Source organism: Cervus elaphus, chromosome X (assembly GCF_910594005.1).
Source record: "Cervus elaphus chromosome X, mCerEla1.1, whole genome shotgun sequence".
Classification (NCBI taxonomy): domain Eukaryota; kingdom Metazoa; phylum Chordata; class Mammalia; order Artiodactyla; family Cervidae; genus Cervus; species Cervus elaphus.
Genome location: NC_057848.1, coordinates 31,611,709 through 31,634,216, shown reverse-complemented (window position 1 = coordinate 31,634,216; position 22,508 = coordinate 31,611,709). Strand labels below are relative to the sequence as shown.

Sequence of the window (22,508 nt, the reverse complement as noted above, 5' to 3'; positions counted from 1 at the left end):
CTCGGTCCATGGGGAGTCTCCAGGCAACAAAGCTGGAGTGGGTTGCCATGCCCTCCTCCAGGGGATCTTCCCAACCCAGGGATTGAACCCAGGTCTCCCGCATTGCAGGTGGATTCTTTACCATCTGAGTCACCAGGGAAGCCTAAGAATACCGGAGTGGGTAGCCTATCCCTTCTCCAGAGGAAATTCTCAACCCAGGATTTGAACCAGGGTCTCCTGCATTGCAGACAGATTCTTTACCAGCTGAGCTACCAGGGAAGCCCCATTAGTGCTGTTACTCAAAGAGTGGACTTTGGGGCTCTCTGGGTGGCTATTTCTGTTTGTTGAAATAGAAGGAGCATAGAGTTGATGGGGAGGCCCTGATATTCCCTCTGCCACTGCATAGCTGTGTGAAATTCGTAAGCCCCATTGACTAATTGCTTTTCCAGCTTGGTGCCCAGCACCTCAATCACAGGTGTATTGTGATGCTCCAAAGGAATGGTGAAGGGAAGCATGTTCTGAAGGTTCTTAAGTAATCTGCCTTTGGGGGATATCATCGATGGTTTCCTTCTTACCACATATTTTGTGGTTAAAAGGGAGAGCCCATCTCCTTAGGCCAGAGTCTGTTAAGTTCTTGCACCCCCTCTGCCCTGGCCTCATAGCTGAAATGGGAATTCCAGTTGAAACATAAGGAAAAGTTGTAGAATTCAAGCCACATGGTTGCTAGGTTGGAGGTCAGGGATTTCTGCTACCCTTTTCCCAAAGGCCACCAGGGATTTTGGAGATTGGCAGCAAAGTCTTTTAATCTCATTTTGCTCCTAATAAGACTTGGAAGTGGCCTTCTCAAAGATTCCCAAGTGCACATTTAATTCTTTATTTTCATGTATTCCACAGTTGTGCTTTTTCCACACAATTATGTTTTGAGGGTCTACTGTACACCAGACACTGAATCTCCCGGAGATACCAGGACAAAGTCAACTGAGCTCCCTGCCCTCTCAGCCCTTCCAGTTTAGAGGCAGAAATAGGTTCTGAACATCTCCTGAGACAGTCCCTAGGTATCTTAATCCTCATCTCTCCAAATGTGTATGCCTCATCTTCCATCCAAAATTCTTCCTCCCCTAGGCTTCCTCATGTCAGTGAAGAGATTCACTCAGTCACCCAATCAAGAAAACTGGGAATCCATACATGTATATGTATGGCTGAATCCCTTCACTGTCCACCTGAAGCTATTACAACACTGTTAATTGGCTATACCCCAGTACAACATAAAAAGTTCAAAAAGAAAACTGGGAGTCCTCCTTCATACCTATCTCTGTCTTACTCACCTATTCCAATCTTGCATCAAGTCCTATTGTTTTTAGGTTCTATAATATCTCTTAAATCTGTCTTGCTAGTTCAGGTCATCATTATTTCACTCCCAGAGAACACAACCTCCTCACCGGGTTCCCTATCTCTGGTCTTGCTGTGTGAACTCGAACTTGAATTGATCCCTTTCCCTTTCTGAGAGCTTCAACTTCTGCATCCTCAACTGGATAGTTTCCTAAGTCTGGTGCAAGTCTTCTTCTGTAGTTCTGTGATCAGATGGTTCTTGATTATACTCTAGTGTAGCCATCCAGACTTCCAAAGAAGATGTTGATATACCTGATATACCTGAGCCACTGGCTTCTTGGTGTGTGTATTCATTCATTCATTTCTCCATTCAGGAAATACTGAGCACCCACTATATACGAGGAACTATAGTTACCACAAGTGACTCAATGGAAAGTAAGACACAGGCCCTGTATTCAAGGAGGTCAATCTTTTGGGGAGTAAGGACACAAACAGGCCACCTAGTCCATTCTGTGGAGGAAGGGTAATCATGGTAGGTTCCTTGGAAGAGCTAATGTCTTGGTTGGAGCCTGAATGATAAATAGGAGCTAACCAGGAGAACAAAGATAAATACAAAGACCCTGAGGCAGAATGCCAGGAGAAAATAAAGTTAAATTAGAAGATGGCAGACCAATTGGGAGGCTGTAGCAACACTCTAGGGGAGAGATGAAGAAGTCCTGAACTAAGACCATCAAAGTAGACAAAAATGAACAGATTTCAGTTCTATTTTAGAGGTGTAATTGACAGTCCTTGCTGGTGAATTGGATGTAGAAGATAAGGGAGAGAGGTCATGGAGGATTCTTGGGTTTCTGGCTTTATCAACTTTGTAGACGGACTGCCATTTACAGAGTTAGTTCTGTTAACTCAGGAGGAAGGAGCTGCTTTGGGGAATTAAGTTGGGGAAAAGATGATGGGTTCAACTTCAGTCATGTTGAATTTGAGTTGGAATATCCAGGCGGACAAGTCTGATAAGTCATTGGCTCCAAGGATCTGACACACTGAGAAGAGAACTCTGGTCTGGAGGTTCAGGGTGGGGAGTCATTAGCTTGTGGATGAGGCCTACAAGGAGAGTGAGCAGACGCTGAAGAGCTGAGTGCCCAAGAGGACCAGGTCATCCGTACTAAGAGGGAAATACTCTCCCAGATATGGAGTGCCCATTCATTCCTGGAACACATTTCTGTCCCACAGAGAGTTTCTAAATAATGTCAGTTCATCTCCTACTTATACTTAAGATAAATAGTTTTAAGAACCCAATTATAACATCTCCTTTTGCCATAAACATGCCTTAAGAAGAAAGGAAATGGATACATTCGTATGTTCATGCTATCCACCACATGTGTTACATTCACTGACTCACATGCTCCCCATAACCCTACTGTAGAGCTGCTTGGAGCCCTTAGGGACTCAGAGTGGTTAAATCACTTGCCCAAGGTCACAGAGCTATTAAATGGCAGTAAGATCTGACTCCAGGTATGTCTGACACCAGAGCCTGCACCATGATACCACCTAACAGCACTGCACCATTTCTTGCAGTATAGCCGGATCCTTAAGAAAGCGTGTGCATACCCCCTTTCCCTTCTGTGCTTCATAAATATAATTTGTATCCCCTAGCTTAATGCTTTGCTCTCCATTAAAATACAAAACCCCTGGGGAGAAGTAAAGCTCTAAGTTGTTGTCAGTCATTTATGCCTCAGTGGGAATGAGTTTCAGATTCTTCCTTAGGAACAAATTTTAATTTTATGGGAGAAGGACACTGGAACCTTGAGGGAGAGATGAAAAGGCAGAAATGGGCCTTGGAATGAAAAGTCACCCTCCTCTTAGTTTTACAGTTCTACCTGGTCAGAGGCACGTGCTTTTAATGTTCCAAGATGCTATTTCTGCATATGTGTACCTCTTTATATGCAGACCCATTTTGGGGTCGGCTACCCCAATTATCTGGGGCTGGGGCTTGGGTGTGGTCTGATCAAAGGTGAAATTAAACTACCCATTGACCCCAACCCACTGTGATCAGCAAGAGGAAGCCAGCCCCGAGCTGCAGTTCCTTGCCTTATGCACAAGTCCCAGGCCACTCTCTTGAGAATTTGACCCTGATGTGCTTATTTAAAATCCGGAGCAGATGGAGGCAGGAGAGCTGGTTGGAAAGACTTGGAGGAGTCCCTTCTGCCCTGTCTGGGTCTATTTGCCAAAATATATGACATGTATCAGGGCAGGGCATTGGTCCAAACCCATTGAAATTCTGCTAGCAATCCAAACAGTGATGGCATTTCAGATTGGTTCTGCAAAATGATCAGTTAGGAAGAGAGAAATGAGGTGTGAGCATCTGGCTACTACAGCCTAGTGATTGGGACAGTCCCAGGGGCAGGCTTGGGGTGAGGGGGGCAGCCTCAACTACCACCCCCCAGGACATCTGCCACTGGAAAACAGGGAGAGAGCCACACACTGGCAGCAGGTGGTCTAGTTTGAGTCCCATGCCATTTCTCACTAGCTACGTGACCTAAACAAGTCCTTCCCATTCTCTCGGCCTCCTTTTTCCCCCATGTATAAAATAAGCCCTGGATGGAATGGTCTCTAAGGGCCCTTCCTGCTTGAATATTCTGTGACTTCTCCAGATTTCTTTTTCTCTGTAGTGGGAGAGGTCCACACATCCACCTGTTTATCTGAAGCCCTCTATGTTCTCACACTGCCCTCTGCTGGCCATTGTGAAAAGTGCCACCGATAGCTTCTTTGGAGTTCGGCAAACCAACCAAAAAAAACCCATCATTGATTTAGTATTAAGCATTAGCAGTACACTGGGCGTGGTAACAGAAAGCCTATACATTGGAGACAAGGGAAAGATTATACAGCTATATTCACAGAATAAGCATAGCTACAGATGGCTGACAAAACAGCCCATGAAAGACATGTCTTCATTTTTTTTTTCTTTGCCATCTTCGTCTGTTTGTGGTGCTCTGTGCCACTGTATGAAAGAAAGGACCTCAGTGGATGGTAAGGCTCCTTGTCTCATACCCTAGAACTTCAGGCTCCAGGGGCCCTGGCACCACCCTGAAGAGGCAGTTCTGGGCCAGCAGCGCCTCAGAGGTGTCAAGTCATCCCCCCGGCCCTGCTTCCATCTGAGAGGTTTTGAAACTCAGGACCAGCTCAGAAGTACACCTTCCATACCATTTCAAATGCCCTTTTTGAAAAAGAATTCAAACTCAAAGAATCTATGAGCTCTTTAAGAGCCCCACTTTAAGCTCTCTGGCTGGAATGGAAGAGTCAGCTATGTGACTGTGGTAGATTCAACACACCCTCCCAGCCAAGAGAAAGGGAGTGGGCCATGGAACCCAGCCTTTTCTGGATGGAATCAGATTTCCTGTTAAGTCCAGCCTGAGAATTGCCTCACTCCTATGTCTCTTTGCTTATTCTCACTGAGCATGCACTCACTCACCAAGGCAAGGGACCAGGGCTGGCATGTGCTAGCCCATGTGCGCACACCAGGTACCGCTTGGGCTCTAGTGCCGTGGGCAAGATGGGAATTGGGCCACGCCACAGTCTGCTGTCTTGGTAGCAGCTCAACTGTTTATCAGGCTCTCACCTCCTAGCCCTTGATGCGTGAAAGCTTTGGGCAGGGCTCAGATTTGGGTCAAGCATTCAGTACCCTGACTGCATGCATCTCCTTTGCTAGTAATAACATGGTCTTGGCAAGCCTGTCTTGCCCCTCACCCTCCCACCAGCCAGTCCTTTCCTCCCCCAACAGCTGGTTCTTATCTGTCTTCCTTGTTCCAGCCTCAGGCAGACTGCCCTAACCTCATGCTCTCTCTCTCTCTCTCTCATACACACACACACACACACACACACACACACACACACACACACACACACACACATATTCTCCTAAACACTCATTGATGAGTTTCAACATTGAAACTGCCTTCCTCCCACCCACCCCATCCCCAAACCTCTAAGGGTTCCCTATTTCCTGTCACATCGAGTCTTCCACTTCCCTGCCTTGCTTTCCAGGCCTACTTCAGTTGGGGCCCACTCAGCCTTTCCAGTGTGGCCAGTGACTGCCCCCACCCCCCTACCCCATCATGGACAGAATGTAAGCATTCCACAAACCCTCCATGGTCAACCCTGCCTTTGTGTTCCTGCAGCACTAATGCTCCATTCTGGACTTGAACTGTTTGCTATAGTTTTGTGTACATTAGTCTTGAAAGCTAGGCCCACATTTTAGGTTAAAGTGTTCTATTGCTTTTTAGTTGTGTATGTGTAGTGAAAAATTTTAAGAGTAATAAAAGAACCACCATAAAAGTTCAGCAGCAGGAGGTTAGAGCATAGAAAGTAAAAGTTCAACTCCCATCCCATCATTCCCAGAAATAAGCCCAAGTTAAGTGCTCTGCAGCCTAGCGCCGTCTATAGGTTTGTGTTGGAAAGATTGCGTGGTAGGTGATACACCCAGAGAATTACATCGCTTGGGGAAGAGCATCTTTTACTTCTTAACGAGAAGCCCAGGTCTTTGTCGGCCTAATAGACTTTGGAAATTTTAGTCCAAAGTCTGCACACAGCTGGCGGCCACTTGTGTGTCCAGTATGTGACTCTAATCACCACATAAAGCTTCTGTCCTCTTTTCAGCCCTTTCAAAAGTAAACCTTGAAGGTGAATAGTAAAGAGCACATTTAATGGACCTTTCTCAGAGTTTTTCACAGGACTGTAGGAAATTGCAGACAGAAAGTAAAGGGGCTGAGGGGCGGAGATGGGAAGCGTTTATGAAAATAGGCTTTCTACCTGATATGATGTTGTTTTCTCTGAGAGTTAATGCATATTACTAATGGTTTTCATTTTTACCAAGAAAATTCAGTCCCTACTGGGATTTGTTCTAAATGGTAGCCTCGCCCACCTGTGTTGCACCCACTGGGGTTAATTCTGCATCTCAATCAGCTTGAAAATGTCAGCCTGAACTCTCAGACTTAATTGTTACAGACGCTTTATAAGTAGGGCATTCAAAATCCTCAGGCTGCTCCCTCTTGCTATCATAATTGATACTTAATGGATATTCCCAGACTTCTTTGGTTTTACACATTCAGCACTGTACAGATGGCGGGGGTAGTAAAGGGAAGAAGAGAGACACAGAGGGGGCAGATAAACAATGTGTGTGTTCGCTGTGGGTGTCTGTTTCCAGTTGCAGTCCTGGAGTTCTGGGAATGGCTGACAAAGGTGAGCTGGCAGGTCGGTCAGCCGGGGGTTTCTGGGTTCTCTTCGCTGTGGCCCCCCAAGGCAGTGTTCTATGGGCACAGCCATCTCTGAACTTCAGCTCAAACATGTTGGCCATTTGGATGTGAGTTCGAAAATGTCCCAATGCTCTCCAGAGTTCTGTTCTTTTGCTCTTTTGACAGTCTGATGGATGACCTGGCATTAACTAGGGAGAGGACAATATTATCCAGCCTGAATAACTAATCTCCTAAGAAGTACAAAGTTGAAGGATCTTGGTGCACATGAATCTTATTAAATGTGCTTATAAAATATGTTCTATCCAAATAAGCTTAGAAACCCCTAAAATAGCCTTTTCTGATCAGTGGCTGGAACTTTGGCATGCTGCGTAGGTCTCCAAGCCAAAATTATTCAGTGACGTGATGACAGGGTTCTTTGTGGGAAAATGGGAAGTGGGGATGGTAACTCCTCTGTTGACTAATTGTACTCCTTCTGTCCATCGCAGGGGAGACCAGGACCAATTGGAATTCAAGGTCCAACAGGTCCTCAAGGACTTCCTGGCCCTAGTGGTTTATCAGGCTTGAAAGGAGAAAGGGGCTCCCCAGGCCCGCTGGGACTGTATGGACCAAAAGGCGATAAGGTAAGCTCAAACCAAAGCTTGAGTTTTCCTTTGACTCATGGGCCATGGGTGTGAAGGTGAAAGGTTCTAAACCTCAGCTCTGTTTATTTATGAAAAGAATACTAATTGCACATACTTTGGTGCCAGGCTACACACTTTAATAATAGGTAGGCTGGGTGATATACTCCCATTTCTGGAGAGAATCCTGTAGCCAGCAAGTCAGAAAGTCCAGGTATCAGCTATTTGCCAGACAAATGGGATGACCGTGGTGGAAAAGTCCAGAGGATTTGAGCTAGAGGTGGATCAGAAGGCCAATCAACAGGGCAGCAGAGGAATCCAAACAAGGGGAATGGGACGCCAGGGGTCAGAATGCTTGGAAACCAGCTGGGCCACAAATATGGGGAAAGAGATGCAAGAAAGGGGATTGGTCATGTCATGGCAGCTGGCTGTCTGAGGTTAGCAGTTAATCACCTCCTATTTACCACATTGGTGAGAGCAGGATTCCTACCCTAGGGTTCTGCAGATGGCCAAGTATGTGACACCTGGCACAGGACAGAAGAGATCAACAACAGGTTTATAAGTCACATACACTCACAGTGGAAGAAGACATCACACACCATGCAGGGTCACACAGTGCTTGCGCTCTGGAACAAAATAAACCAGAAGGGCTGTGGGAGGCAAACTCTGCCATGTCAAAAGGATGAGTGTCCCTAGGTTCCTAAAGGAGGATATGACTGGCTTGTTTGAATAATTCATTGGGCCAGCAGGGAACTGAAACCTACAACTCAGGAACAAGCAGGAACTGTGCCCGGTATATTTGATAAGGAGAGTTGTTTGCCTGAAAGATCTCATCAGGAGCAAAATGCCGTTTCAGGCACTCCTCAGTTTTCCCAGGGCTTCCCAGGTGGCACTAGTGGTGAAGAACCTGCCTGCCAATGCAGGAGACATAAGAGACATGGGTTTGATCCCTGGGTCAGGAAGATCCCCTGGAGGAGGAAATGACAACCCACTCCAGTGTTCTTGCCTGGAGAATCCCATGGACAGAGAAACCTGGCAGGCTAGGGCTGCAAAGACTTAGCAAGCCCGCATGCAGCCTTCCCAGATGTCAAGGCACCATATAATACTGAGCCTTATTTTTAGGTCTGATACCACATGGTCTAAGACAAGAACTGCCCAAGACCTTAGGTAAAGGCTAGTGATCACTTGGAAGTGTAGTAGACAGCAAGGTGATGTGATGGGGGGGGGGGGGCGGTTGGGGTACAAAACACTTCTTAACAACTTAGGTCATTAACTACATGAACAAACCTACCTCACCTAATGGAGATCAGTTGGACCCATCTCTTACATTCCTACTCCCTTTTTTAGGGTCCCATGGGTGTTCCCGGCTTTCTTGGCATCAATGGAATTCCGGTGAGTGTGTTCATAGAAGCATTTTGAAATTTTATTTTATTGAAGTAGACTTGATTTACAAGATTGTGTTCACTTCTGCTATACAGCAGGGTGATTTGGTTATACATGTGTATATATTCTTTTTCATGTTCTTTTCCATGATGGCTTATCACAAAATGTAGAATATAGTTCCCTTGGGCTATACCTTGTTGTTTATCTATTTCATAGAGGCAATTTTAATACAACCTCTAGTTTCTGCCTCATAGCTCAAGTACTTTGGTCTTAACCACATCCTGTCTCAGGCAGGCATGCTCAGGGCTAAGTGTTGAGATGTGCGTGGTAAGGTTTGAAGAGCAGTGCTCACCTACACTTGCCTTGGGATCCCATTATGGGGAGCACTAAATTATATAGTTGGGGATGCAGAGATATGTGCAGGCATAAAAAACCATCAGTATCTTAGACAAAAGGGGTTGGGTCTTCTAGGTTGAGGGCAGCTTTCACTGGGGATGAGGGACTGGTTCTGAAGTGTGAAGACAGTGACATGAGAACACATATATCCTCATTATCAGAAAACTAAGAAGGTACACGAAATTAGATAGAAAAATACTTACTGATACCTTAACACATTTAATTTCAATAATTTGTTCTCTTCAGCCTTATTCCCAAGTGAATTTCCCTTCAGATTTTTCGGACTTCTAAGTACAAATTTTAAATGTTGCTTTCCATTTGTAGTTATTACAAAATACTGGCTATATTCCCCAGGTTGTATGATATGTCTGCGAGCCTATCTGACACCCAATAGTTTGTACTTCCCACACTCCCAACCCCTAAAGCATAGTGCCCCTCTCCACACACCAGTAACCACTAGTTGTTCTCTGTGTCTGAGAATCTACTGCTTTTTTTGTTATATTCACTAGTTTGTTGTATTTTTTAGATTCCACATATGATTGACATCATACAGTATTTTGCTTTCTCTTTCTGACTTATTTCACTTAGTGTAATGCCCTCCAAGTCCATCCATGTTGCTGCAAATGGCAAAATTTCAGTTTTTTGTATAGCTGAGTAGTATTCCTTATATATATATATATATATATATATATATATATATATATATACCACATCTTCTTTGTTGCTTCTATACCTTGAGAATTGTAAATAATGCTGCTATGAAAATTGGGGTATGTATATCTGTTTGAATTGGTGGTTTTTTCATATATATACTCAGGAATGGAATTGCTGAATCATATGGTAGTTCTATTTTTATTTTTTTGAGAAACTTTCATATTTTTTTTCCCCAGTGACTGCATCACTTTACATTCCTACCAACAGTGCAGGAGGATTCCCTTTTCTCCACATCCTCACCAACACTTGTTATTTGTGTTCCTTTTGAGAACAGCCATTCTGATAGGTGTGAGGTCATACCTCATTGTGGTTTTGACTTGCATTTCTTGATGATTAGTGATGCTGAGCATATTTTCATGTGCCCACTGGACATCTTCATTTGTTCTTTAGAAAAGTATCTATTCAGTTCTTCTACCCATTTTTTAATTGGGTTGTTTGTTTCTTTCATATTGAGTTTAATGACCTGTTTATATGTGTTGGATATTAGCCCCTATCAGTCATAGTTTTTGCAAATATCTTCTCCCATTCAGTAGGTTGTCTTTTCATTTTGCTGATGGTTTTTACAAACTGACTACTCTAAAGATCACTTGAAGACAACCTCTTCCCTTCATCCTGAGGACCTGGTTTTGCTGGAGATAAGTGGGGAGTCTGGAGCTTGCAGACATGTCCTTTTCCCATTCCATCCAGCCCAATCCCCCCCCCCTTTTTATTGAGTTTCTCCATTTTTACTCAATATCCCTACTTATCCTGCCACTGGATATTACATGGTAACATTTCTCCAGCTTTTAAAATGCAGTATTTGGAACTTGGTACTATCACTTTTTAGTTATATTCTTCAGTGCTTCTCTATATATTTAATCTTTAACCTGGGCTGTGTTTGCCTTTAGCAGTGGTTTTCAACCTTAAGAACCAAATCTTGTGTGGAAGCTCAGCATGTAGAACAGAAAAAAAAAATGCAGCTCCTCCATTTGAGGAAAGGCCCAGAGCCTGCTTTTATCTTTCTAACAGCCTCTAAGGGGTTCTTTTGAATCATATCAAAACAGTTTAGTTAAGTCTTGACTTAACAGCTTCTTGTGTTATACTACATAATCATCTAATATCAGGTAAGGGAGTTCAAATTGTTTTGTGCCTATCTACAGGTATTTTTCTTGAGTACCTGATATATGGTAGCACTCTACTATGGGAATACAAAAAAAAAAAAAGGCATCTGGCTCTGCCCTCGGAGATATTATCATCTGATTCTTTTTTTTTTTTTTTTTCATCTGATTCATTTTTATCCACAGATCTACTATACCTTTGTGGCTTTGGCGAATAGAAGACTCACTTGCCTTGTATTTGTTACATGTATCAACAAATCGGTCATCAGATTTTGGCCTTTTATTCAATTGCAGAGTCTATAAAATCCCAGAAATGGGTCATTGGAGAAGTAAGAAGTGGATGGGGTTGGTTACCCTCTTATGACTTCCCCTGATATTTTCTCATGGCTATGTTCTAAGACCACATCATCCAGCGTCTCCACTCAGTGTATGTGTCTTGAGGGAACCAATGGATGATTGTTGTTATTGTTAAGTTGTTCCGTCGTGTTTGTCTCTATGAGACCTCACGGACTGCTGCACGCCTGGCTTCCATGTTGTTCACCATCTCCTGGAGTTTGTTCAAATTCATGTACACTGAATTGGTGATTCCATCCAACCATCCCATCCTGTCATCCCCTTCTCCTGCCTTCTATCTTTCCCAGCATCAGGGTCTTTTCCAATAAGTCAATTCTTCGCATCAGGTAGCCAAAATATTGGAGCTTCAGCTTCAGCATCAGTCCTTCTAAAGAATATCCAGGGTTGATTTCCTTTAGGATTGACTGGTTTGATCTCCTTGCTGTCCAAGAGACTCTCAAGAGTCTTCTCTGGCACCACAGTTCAAAAGGATAGAAACTAGCGAACTGGAGGCCACCTCTTCCATTTATCCTGTGGATCCAGCCTCACTAGATATGAGTGGAGGATTTGAAGCTCACAACAGCACTACACCCTTCCTCCTGCAATCTCTTTTTAACGGGGGCTGGAAGGAAGTGAATCCTGTGAAGCAGAGGCTGATTCCCATTCTGAGTTGGAACCCACCCCAGAGTCCAGCTGGACACTTCTGTGTCCAACCATCCAACTTGTGGCCAAGAGAGCCTGAGGGCTTCTAGAAATTGATCACTTCTTTTGGGGGCCTTTGTTGCTTGGGAGAATGAGTCCAGATTCCTCCAAATGAGTCTGCTGTTTCCAGTAGAAGTTCTCATCCCCTTGGCTCTCTTCTTGCCCCACCCCCTTGACCCCTTGACCTCAGGTTGTACATATATTTTTTTGACTTTCAATCTCTTTAGCTTCAGGATTTAAGCCTCACTTACTCCAAGAAATTTTATCCCCTGTTCCCTTCCCTCTCTTCCAGCTATTCATGATGTATTAAGAAGCATCTTCTGTTGACAGCTTACCTCTCTTTTCCATCTCTAATCTCCCAGGAGTCTTTGGGGTCTGTACTACAAACTCTAGCTCCTTATTGCATATAGTGCATGTTATTTATTTATTTTCTTGTATGTTAGTCTTATCTACTTTTGCATTCCAGTCCCCTATAATGAAAAGGACATCTTTTTTGGGTGTTAGTTCTAGAAGGTCTTGTAGGTCTTCATAGAACCGTTCGAATTCAGCTTCTTCAGCATTATTGGTCGGGGCATAGACTTGGATTACTGTGATATTGAATGGTTTGCCTTGGAATGCAAAAGTAGGAAGTCAAGAAATACCTGGAGTAACAGGCAAATTTAACCTTGGAGTACAGAATGAAGCAGGGCAAAGGCTAACAGAGTTTTGCCAAGAGAACGCACTGGTCATAGCAAACACCCTCTTCCAACAACACAAGAGAAGACTCTACACAAGGACATCACCAGATGGTCAATGCTGAAACCAGACTGATTATATTATTTGCAGTCAAAGATGGAGAAGCTCTATAAAATCAAGCAAAAACAAGACCGGGAGCTGACTGTGGCTCAGATCATGAACTCCTTATTGCCAAATTCAGACTTAAACTGAAGTAGGGAAAACCACTAGACCATTCAGATATGACCTAAATCAAATCCCTTATGACTATACAGTGGAAGTGAGAAATAGATTCAAGGGATTAGATCTGATAGACAGAGTATCTGAAGAACTATGGATGGAAGTTCGTGACATTGTACAGGAGGCAGTGATCAAGACAATCCCCCAAAAAAAGAACTGCAGAAAGGTAAAGTGGTTGTCTGAGGAGGCCTTACAAATAGCTGTGAAAAGAGAAGTGAAAGGCCAAGGAGAAAAGGAAAGATATACCCATCTGAATGCAGAGTTCCAAAGAATAGCAAGGAGAGATAAGAAAGCCTTCCTCAGTTATCACTGCAAAGAAAGAGAGGAAAACAATAGAATGGGAAAGACTAGAGATCTCTTCAAGAAAATTAGAGATACCAAGGGAACATTCCATGCAAAGATGGGCTCAATAAAGGGCAGGAATGGTATGGACCTAACAGAAGCAGAAAATATTAAGAAGAGGTAGCAAGAATACATAGAAGAACTATACAAAAAAGATCTTCACAACCCAGATGATCATGATGGTGTGATCACTCACCTAGAGCCAGACATCCTGGAACATGAAGTCAAGTGGGCCTTAGGAAACATCACTATGAACAAAGCTAGTGGAGATGATGGAATTCCAGTTGACCTATTTCAAATCCTGAAAGATGATGCTGTGAAAGTGCTGCAGTCAATATAACAGCAAATTTGGAAAACTCAGCAGTGGCCACAAGACTGAAAAAGGTCAGTTTTCATTCCAATCCCAAAGAAAGGCAATGCCAAAGAATGCCCAAACTACTGTGCAAGTGCACTCATCTCACACGCTAGCAAAGTAATGCTCAAAATTCTCCAAGACAGGCTTTAACAGTATGTGAACCATGAACTTCCAGATGTTCAAGCTGGTTTTAGAAAAGGCAGAGGAACCAGGGATTAAATTCCCAACATCCGCTGGATCATTGAAAAAGCAAGAGAGTTCCAGAAAAACATCTACTTCTGCTTTATTGACTATGCTAATGTCTTTGACTATGTGAATCACAACAAACTGTAGAAAATTCTTCAAGAGATGGGAATACCAGACCTGCGTCCTTAACAATCTGTATGCAGGTCAAGAAGCAACAGTTAGAACTGGACGTGGAACAACAGACTGCTTCCAAATAGGGAAAGGTGTACATCAAGCTGTATATTTTCACCCTGCTTATTTAACTTATATGCAGAGTACAGCACGTCATGATGTAGCACAAGCTGGAATCAAGCTTACTGGGAGAAATATCAATAACCTCAAATATGCAGATAATAGCACCCTTATGGCAGAAAGCAAAGAAGAACTAAAGAGCCTCTTGATGAAAGTGAAAGAGGAGAGTGAAAAAGGTGGCTTAAAATTCAACATTCAGAAAACTAAGATCATGGCATCCAGTCCCATCACTTCATGGCAAATAGATGGGGAAACTGAAAACAGTGTCAGACTTTATTTTGGGGGGCTCCAAAATCACTGCAGATGGTGACTGAAGCCATGAAATTAAAAGACACTTGCTTTTAAGTTTCATTAGATCCCATTTGTTTAGTTTTGCTTTTATTTCCAATATTCTGGGAGGTGGGTCATAGAGGATCTTGCTGTGATTTATGTCAGAGAGTGTTTTGCCTATGTTCTCCTCTAGGAGTTTTATAGTTTCTGGTCTTACATTTAGATCTTTAATCCATTTTGAGTTTATTTTTGTGTATGGTGTTAGAAAGTGTTCTAGTTTCATTCTTTTACAAGTGGTTGACCAGTTTTCCCAGCACCACTTGTTAAAGAGGTTGTCTTTTTTCCATTGTATATCCTTGCCTCCTTTGTCAAAGATAAGGTGTCCATAGGTTCGTGGATTTATCTCTGGGCTTTCTATTCTGTTCCATTGATCTATATTTCTGTCTTTGTGCCAGTACCATACTGTCTTGATGACTGTGGCTTTGTAGTAGAGTCTGAAGTCAGGCAGGTTGATTCCTCCAGTTCCATTCTTCTTTCTCAAGATTACTTTGGCTATTCGAGGTTTTTTGTATTTCCATACAAATTGTGAAATTCTTTGGTCTAGTTCTGTGAAAAATACCGTTGGTAGCTTGATAGGGATTGCGTTGAATCTATAGATTGCTTTGGGTAGAATAGCCATTTTGACAATATTGATTCTTCCAATCCATGAACACGGTATGTTTCTCCATCTGTTTGTGTCCTCTTTGATTTCTTTCATCAGTGTTTTATAGTTTTCTATGTATAGGTCTTTTGTTTCTTTAGGTAGATATACTCCTAAGTATTTTATTCTTTTTGTTGCAATGGTGAATGGTATTGTTTCCTTAATTTCTCTTTCTGTTTTTTCATTGTTAGTATATAGGAATGCAAGGGATTTCTGTGTGTTAATTTTATATCCTGCAACTTTACTATATTCATTGATTAGTTCTAGTAATTTTCTGGTAGAGTCTTTAGGGTTTTCTATGTAGAGGATCATGTCATCTGCAAACAGTGAGAGTTTCACTTCTTCTTTTCCTATCTGGATTCCTTTTACTTCTTTTTCTGCTCTGATTGCTGTGGCCAGAACTTCCAACACTATGTTGAACAGTAGTGGTGACAGTGGGCACCCTTGTCTTGTTCCTGATTTCAGGGGTGGGATCTAATGAAACTTAAAAGCTTTTGCACTACAAAGGAAACTATAAGTAAGGTGAAAAGACAGCCGTCAGATTGGGAGAAAATAATAGCAAATGAAGAAACAGACAAAGGATTAATCTCAAAAATATACAAGCAACTCCTGAAGCTCAATTCCAGAAAAATAAATGACCCAATCAAAAAATGGGCCAAAGAACTAAACAGACATTTCTCCAAAGAAGACATACAGATGGCTAACAAACACATGAAAAGGTGCTCAACATCACTCATTATTAGAGAAATGCAAATCAAAACCACAATGAGGTACCATTACACGCCAGTCAGGATGGCTGCTATCCAAAAGACTACAAGCAATAAATGCTGGAGAGGGTGTGGAGAAAAGGGAACCCTCTTACACTGTTGGTGGGAATGCAAACTAGTACAGCCACTATGGAAAACAGTGTGGAGATTCCTTAAAAAACTGGAAATAGAACTGCCATATGACCCAGCAATCCCACTTTTGGGCATACACACTGAGGAAACCAGATCTGAAAGAGACACGTGCACCCCAATGTTCATTGCAGCACTGTTTATAATAGCCAGGACATGGAAGCAACCTAGATGCCCATCAGCAGATGAATGGATAAGGAAGCTGTGGTACATATACACCATGGAATATTACTCAGCTGTCAAAAAGAATTCATTTGAATCAGTCCTAATGAGATGGATGAAACTGGAGCCCATTATACAGAGTGAAGTAAGCCAGAAAGATAAAGAACATTACAGCATACTAACACATATATATGGAATTTAGAAAGATGGTAATGATAACCCTATATGCAAAACAGAAAAAGAGACACAGAAATACAGAACAGACTTTTGAACTCTGTGGGAGAATGTGAGGGTGGGATGTTTCAAAAGAACAGCATGTATACTATCTATGGTGAAACAGATCACCAGCCCAGGTGGGATGCATGAGACAAGTGCTCGGGCCTGGTGCACTGGGAAGACCCAGAGGAGTCGGGTGAAGAGGGAGGTGGGAGGGGGGATCGGGATGGGGAATAAGTGTAAATCTATGGCTGATTCATATCAATGTATGACAAAACCCACTGAAATGTTGTGAAGTAATTAGCCTCCAACTAATAAAAAAATTAAAAAAATAAAAAAAAATAAAAAAAAAAATAAAAGACACTTGCTCCTTGGAAGAAAAGCTATGACCAACCTAGACATCATATTAAAAAGCAGAGACATTACTTTGGCAACAAAGGTCCTTCTAGTCAAGGCTATGGTTTTTCCAGTAGTCATATATGGATTTGAGAATTGAACTATCAAGAAAACTGAGTGACAAAGAATTGATGCTTTTGAACTGTGGTTTTGGAGAAGACTCTTGAGAGTCCCTTGGACAGCAAGGATATCCAACCAGTCCATCATAAAGGAAATCAGTCCTGAATATTCATTGGAAAGGCTGATGCTGAAGCTGAAACTCCAATACTTTGGCCACCTCATGCAAAGAACTGACTGATTTGAAAAGACCCTGATGCTGGGAAAGATTGAAGGTGGGAGGAGAAGGGGAAGACAGAGGATGAGATGGTTGGATGGCATCACCGACTCAATGGACATGAGTTTGAGTAAACTCCAGGAGTTGGTGATGGACAGGGAGGCCTAGTGTGCTGCAGTCCATGGGGTCACAAAGAGTTGGACATGACTGAGTGACTGAACTGAACTGAACTGAGTCTTATCTAGCTCCTTGAAAGCACAGAGTTTTGTCTTCTGTTCCTCTCAGAGACCTCAGGGCTAAATTCAGCACAGAGTAGAAACTAGAAATCCAACCTCTAGTACCTCATAGCTCTAGTAGTAGCTACAAGAGGCTTCCCTAGTAGGTCAGTCAATAAAGAATCCACCTGAAATGCAGGACAACCAGGTTCCATTCCTGGGTTAGGAAGATCCCCTGGAGAAGGAAATGGCAACCCACTTCAGTATTCTTGCCTGGGAAAACCCAGGGACAGACGAGTCTGGTGGGCTACAGTCTATGGGGTCACAAGAGTCAGGCACGACAGAACGACACCACAGTACCTATAAAAGCAGCAATTCTCAGACTTGCAGGGCTCCCTCAGACAGAGGAAAACACAGAGACCCTAGGATCCGTCGGACTAATTATTTTACCCAACTTTCAGCAGCACTTATTAAGCAATTTGGCTAAAACCAACACATCTTTACTAAACTGGATCACTGCACAAATCTGCTTCCCCTATTAATATTGGCTGATTGCTAACATCTGTGTCACTGGTTTTGGTCCCAGAACTCCATTTTTGCTGTCATGTAGACGATTTCCACATGAATGAGCAAGATCATCCAAGTCTGCGCACCCAGGGGCACTGTCACCAGTTGAGAGTGAACAAGCAAGCAGTCGTCAAGATATTCAACATTAAAATAGCATAGACAAGGGACAATAGGACTGTGGCTTTTAATGATATCACAGATGTGAGTTGAGCTGTCGGCACCCCCAAAAAATGCAGGTTGATCCAATGTTTTCAGTTCAAATAAGTTGGAAGCAGAAGTTTTCAAGTTGTCTTTTGCGATTTATGTTGAGCTTTTCCCACGGAGTCGATCTCAAACATTTCCCCGCCTAGAGACTCATAAATGAACACACCAGATTTATATCTTCAAAGTGCCCATGAACTACTCACCAAATGGAAACATCTCCTTTCCAATCTGGGTTCTATGAAACATTTGTTGTTGTTGTTGTTCAACCACTAAGTCATGTCCAACTCTTTGTGACCCCGTGGACTGTAGCACACCAGGCTTCCCTGTCCTTCACTATCTCCAGAGTTTGCTCAAATGCACGTCCATTGAGTTGGTGATGCCATCAGGGTCTTTTCCAGTGAGTTGGCTCTTCGCATTCAGTAGCCAAAGTGTTGGAGCTTCAGCTTCAGCATCAGTCCTTCTGATGAGTATTCAGGGTTGATTTCCTTTAGAATTGATTGGCTTGATCTCCTTGCAGTCCAAGGGACTGTCAAGAATCTTCTCCTGCACCACAGTTTGAAAGCATCAATTCTTTGATACTCAGCCTTCCTTATGGTCCAACTCTCACATCTGTACATAACAATTAGAAAAACCATAGCTTTGACTAGATGGGCCTTTGTTGGCAAAGTGATGTCTCTCCTTTATAATATGCTTTCTAGGTTTGTTATAGTTTTTCTTCCAAAGAGCAAGCATCTTTTAATTTCATAGCTGCAGTCACTGTCTGCAGTGATTTGGAGGCCCAAGAAAATAAAGTCTGTCACTGTTTCCATTTTTCCCCATCTATTTGCCACAAAGTGGGGAACATGAATTGGGGAACACTGCTTTTCTATAATACAGCACATCCACCTGTCCTGTGTGTTTAGTCCCTTGTGGTTTTATAGAACCATGGTTTTCTCTTTCAAAGAGCTATATTCTCTTGGAGAAGTGGCACACACATACGTGAAGTCATTCATTCTCTCTACCCAGAAAGGGCATAACCAAGGTCTCAGGACTGAGTAAGATCCCTAGTACTGAGCCAGCCTGTTGTCTTAAGTCATTTCTGTTACCCAGTTGAGAGATAACCCCTAGCAAATTTGGCTGGGACATTTTTTAATAATTAGGACCCCAGGAAGAAATAGACACTCCACCTGAAGGAATTGACTGAATAGAGGTAAATGAAGGGTATATTTAAAGCAGGCATCCCCAACCTCTGGGATCTAATGTGTGATGATCCAAGGTGGAACTGATGTAATAATAACAGAAATAAACTGTACAATAAATGTAATGTGTTTCATCCCCTTTACTCCTGGTCCATGGAAAAATGTCTTCGTGGAACCAGTCCCTAGTGCCAAAAAAGTTGGGGACTGCTAATTTAAAGGATGCAAGCAGAATTAAGGGAAACAGCAGTGGATGCAGAAGTAACCAACACAAAGCTGTTACCACACCTAGTCCCAAATGGGGAGAGGAGGAATAGTAATACTGGAACTCTGTAAGACTGGGAGCCATGGACTAGCACTTGTCCAATGGGAACTAATATTGTAGAGAAATATGGCCACAGCCACAAATACTGCCAGGGAGGAAGAGTATAGGAGAAATAGACAACCTGAGCTCTTCCTCATCCTGGTCTCCCACCTCCCGCTTGTGCCTCCTAGTGACCACATACAACTGGAAGACAGAGGGAAAGGGAGGCTAGGCATAGTAAAGGTTAGTCTCCCAAAGCACAGATGTGGGGAAGGTAGAGTGTAGATCTCCAGGGCCAGTAGGGATAGCCATCTCATTTGGTAATAAAATGTTGATGACTCTAGTGATGTGCTATGCTGTGCTAAGCTGCTTCAGCTGTATCTGACTCTTGCAAACCCATGGACTATAGCCCTCCAAACTCCTCTGTCTATGGGATTTTCCAGGCAAGAGTACTGGAGTGGGTTGCCATTCCCTTCTCCAGGGCATCTTCCCGACCCAGAGATCAACTCCACATCTCTTATGTCTCCTGCATTGGCAGTTGGGTTCTTTACCACTAGCGCCACCCTAATGACTCTAGTAAGCTGTCTCAATTTCCCCAGTTCAACTAAGATTCATCATCTGAGTCTGCAAGTTTTTATTGCAAAGGTAAGCTTATTGAGCACTCCTCTGGACTCTGTGTTCCGTGAGTCTAGCAGTCTAGACTCACAATGGACCGTCTATCTCCTACAAAAAAGAACAATAATAATAAAAACAAAACAAAATTCTCCAGAGCATTCTCACAATAAACATTTTTCAAAAGATTGTTTCCTCAAATAATTTGAAAAGTTGCTTTTTGAACACATGACATGTTTTCTTCAAATCAGTAAATATATATTATATATATGTATGTATATTTAACCAAATACATATAATATATGTATATGTATTTATATACATATAGGTATTTGGCTTTAATACATATATATAATATATATTATATATATAATATGTATTTGGCTTTAAAAGTGTATGGGTAAGTGGGAGACTACCTTTTGTTGATCTGCCTAGAGTTTTGGTCTTTTAGGTCATCTCTTTGTGCCATACCCAACACACACCTGCTTTTGATTTCCTACACATAGGTAGGAAATATACCAAGTGCACTTCCTATACACCAAGGAAGCACAGAATTATTGAATTCAGACACCAACTGTATGTGAATGATTACTGATTCCCCAGCAAAGCAACTGCCTCAGTAGTGAGTATGGAGAAAAGGAAAAGATGCAGTTCCCTGGCTGAAGAAATAGCATGACATGAGATAATGACAAAATAAAGTTCCAAGTGTGATTCTTGCTTGTCTTGTTTATTTTTGAGCAAGCAGTGTTCAGGAGAGGTGGTGCTATGGAAACTCCTTCTGCCCTGTTAACCAAAATCCAGCATCATTTCCCATACAGAGCATCATTTCTAATACAGAGAGCCAGTCCAGGCTGCCCAGGTTCCAGTCCATTGTGAGGAATCCCAAGGCCTGGCATGATTTCCTGTTGGTAGCAATTCAGCTGCCAGGCAGCTAAGACCCATCTTAGTGCATCTTTCTACTAAAGGAAGGTACAGTCGCAGCACTCTTTGTAGCCCATCTCTTCATGCTTGATCCCTTTGGTTTCAGCTTGTAAAGCATCAATCCTTTGGACAGGGGAAACACTGAGCTGTCATCTGCCACCTACACCTGAGTATAATGAACAGAGATGGGAGCAGAGGTGACGAGACAAAGGGAGTGGACAGGGAGCCCGAATTTGGGAGCATCCTTGGCTTCTCTCACTATGGAACTTGTTGGATTAGCCAAGAGTCCTGTGACTGACTCGATCCCTTCTTTTCTCTTTCAACAGGGCCACCCTGGACAGCCAGGACCCAGAGGCCCACCAGGCCTGGATGGCTGTAATGGAACTCAAGGAGCTGTTGGATTTCCAGGCCCTGATGGCTATCCTGGGCTTCCTGGACCACCTGTAAGCTGCCACATCTTTGTACATTATTTCAAATGGTTTTGCTTGCCTCCAAGTGTGCCCTCTCTTCTGCGTCTCTGGAGGTCTTGTTAAGTATCCATGGGGCAATCACTGAAGCCCCTTGTCCAATGCAGCACCACAATGTCAAAGTCTAAAGAATACCAGTTTCAGGGGAGTGTACACATGCTACACTAGTTAGGATTTTTTTTTAATGATGCTTTTAGAGTTGGCAAGATTATTAAAAAGACTGTAGTAAATTTTAGATCAAAGTACATGTTTGGCTATTTGACATTTTCCCACATTAGGCAATATTGGGAAATGCAGTACTTGGAAGGTTTACATGGGATCATGGAAGCACTAACAGTGACCCAAAGGGCTTGGCAGGCTTGTTCTCTACCAGTGATTCTTAACCAGTGGGGATTTTTGCATCCTTCCTGAGGACATTTGACAGTTATTATTGACACTTTTGGACTTCCCTGGTGGCTCAGCTAGTAAAGAATCCACCTGCAATGCAGGAGACCCCAGTTCAATTCCTGGGTCAGGAAGATACACTGGAGAAGGGATAGGCTACCCACTCCAGTATTCTTGGGCTTCCCTGGTGGCTCAGCTGGTAAAGAATCCGCCTGCAATGCAGGAGACCCTGGTCAATTCCTGGGTCATAAAGATCTGCTGGAGAAGGGAATGGCTACCCATTCCATATTCTGGCCTGGAGAACTCCATGGCCTATACAGTCCATGGACTGTACTGTCCATGGGTTGCAAAGTGTTGGACACGACTGACTGACTTTCACATCCCATAATGTAACTACATATACATATGTAATATTGACACTTTGGGGCTTCCCTGGTGATACAGCTGATAAAGAATCCACCTGCAATGTGGGAGACCTGGGTTCGAACCCTGGGTTGAGAAGATCCCCTGGAGAAGGGAACATACTGGAACCCACTCCAGTATTCTGGTCTGGAGAATTCCATGGACTGTATAGTCCTTGGGGTCGAAAGAGTCAGACACAACTGAGCAACTTTCACTTTCACTGACCCTTTTGGTCCTCACAGTTGGGAGCATGCTACTGGTATAGGACAGCCCCCATCATGACATCAAGTTATCATCTGTCCCAAAGTGTCAATAGTCAGAAATAATTGAGAAATCCTACTCTACACTGACATAGTTTTCCCCTTGCCATCCTCTCCCCACGTCATAATGCTTGGTTCTGGAATTGATAAGGCATTTAT

General features: G+C 43.0%; 1 protein-coding gene across 2 annotated transcripts in view; it reads left to right on the top strand.

Annotated features, from left to right (window-relative positions):
• Positions 1-22,508, top strand: part of COL4A6 (collagen type IV alpha 6 chain) — a 325,810-nt gene that overhangs the window by 244,606 nt on the left and 58,696 nt on the right. For both annotated transcript variants that reach the window (XM_043895351.1, XM_043895350.1), the window contains exons 4-6: positions 7,040-7,174; positions 8,519-8,563; positions 21,163-21,279. In XM_043895351.1, the coding sequence (XP_043751286.1) occupies positions 7,040-7,174; positions 8,519-8,563; positions 21,163-21,279 (297 nt within the window). The remainder of the gene's footprint in view (positions 1-7,039; positions 7,175-8,518; positions 8,564-21,162; positions 21,280-22,508) is intronic.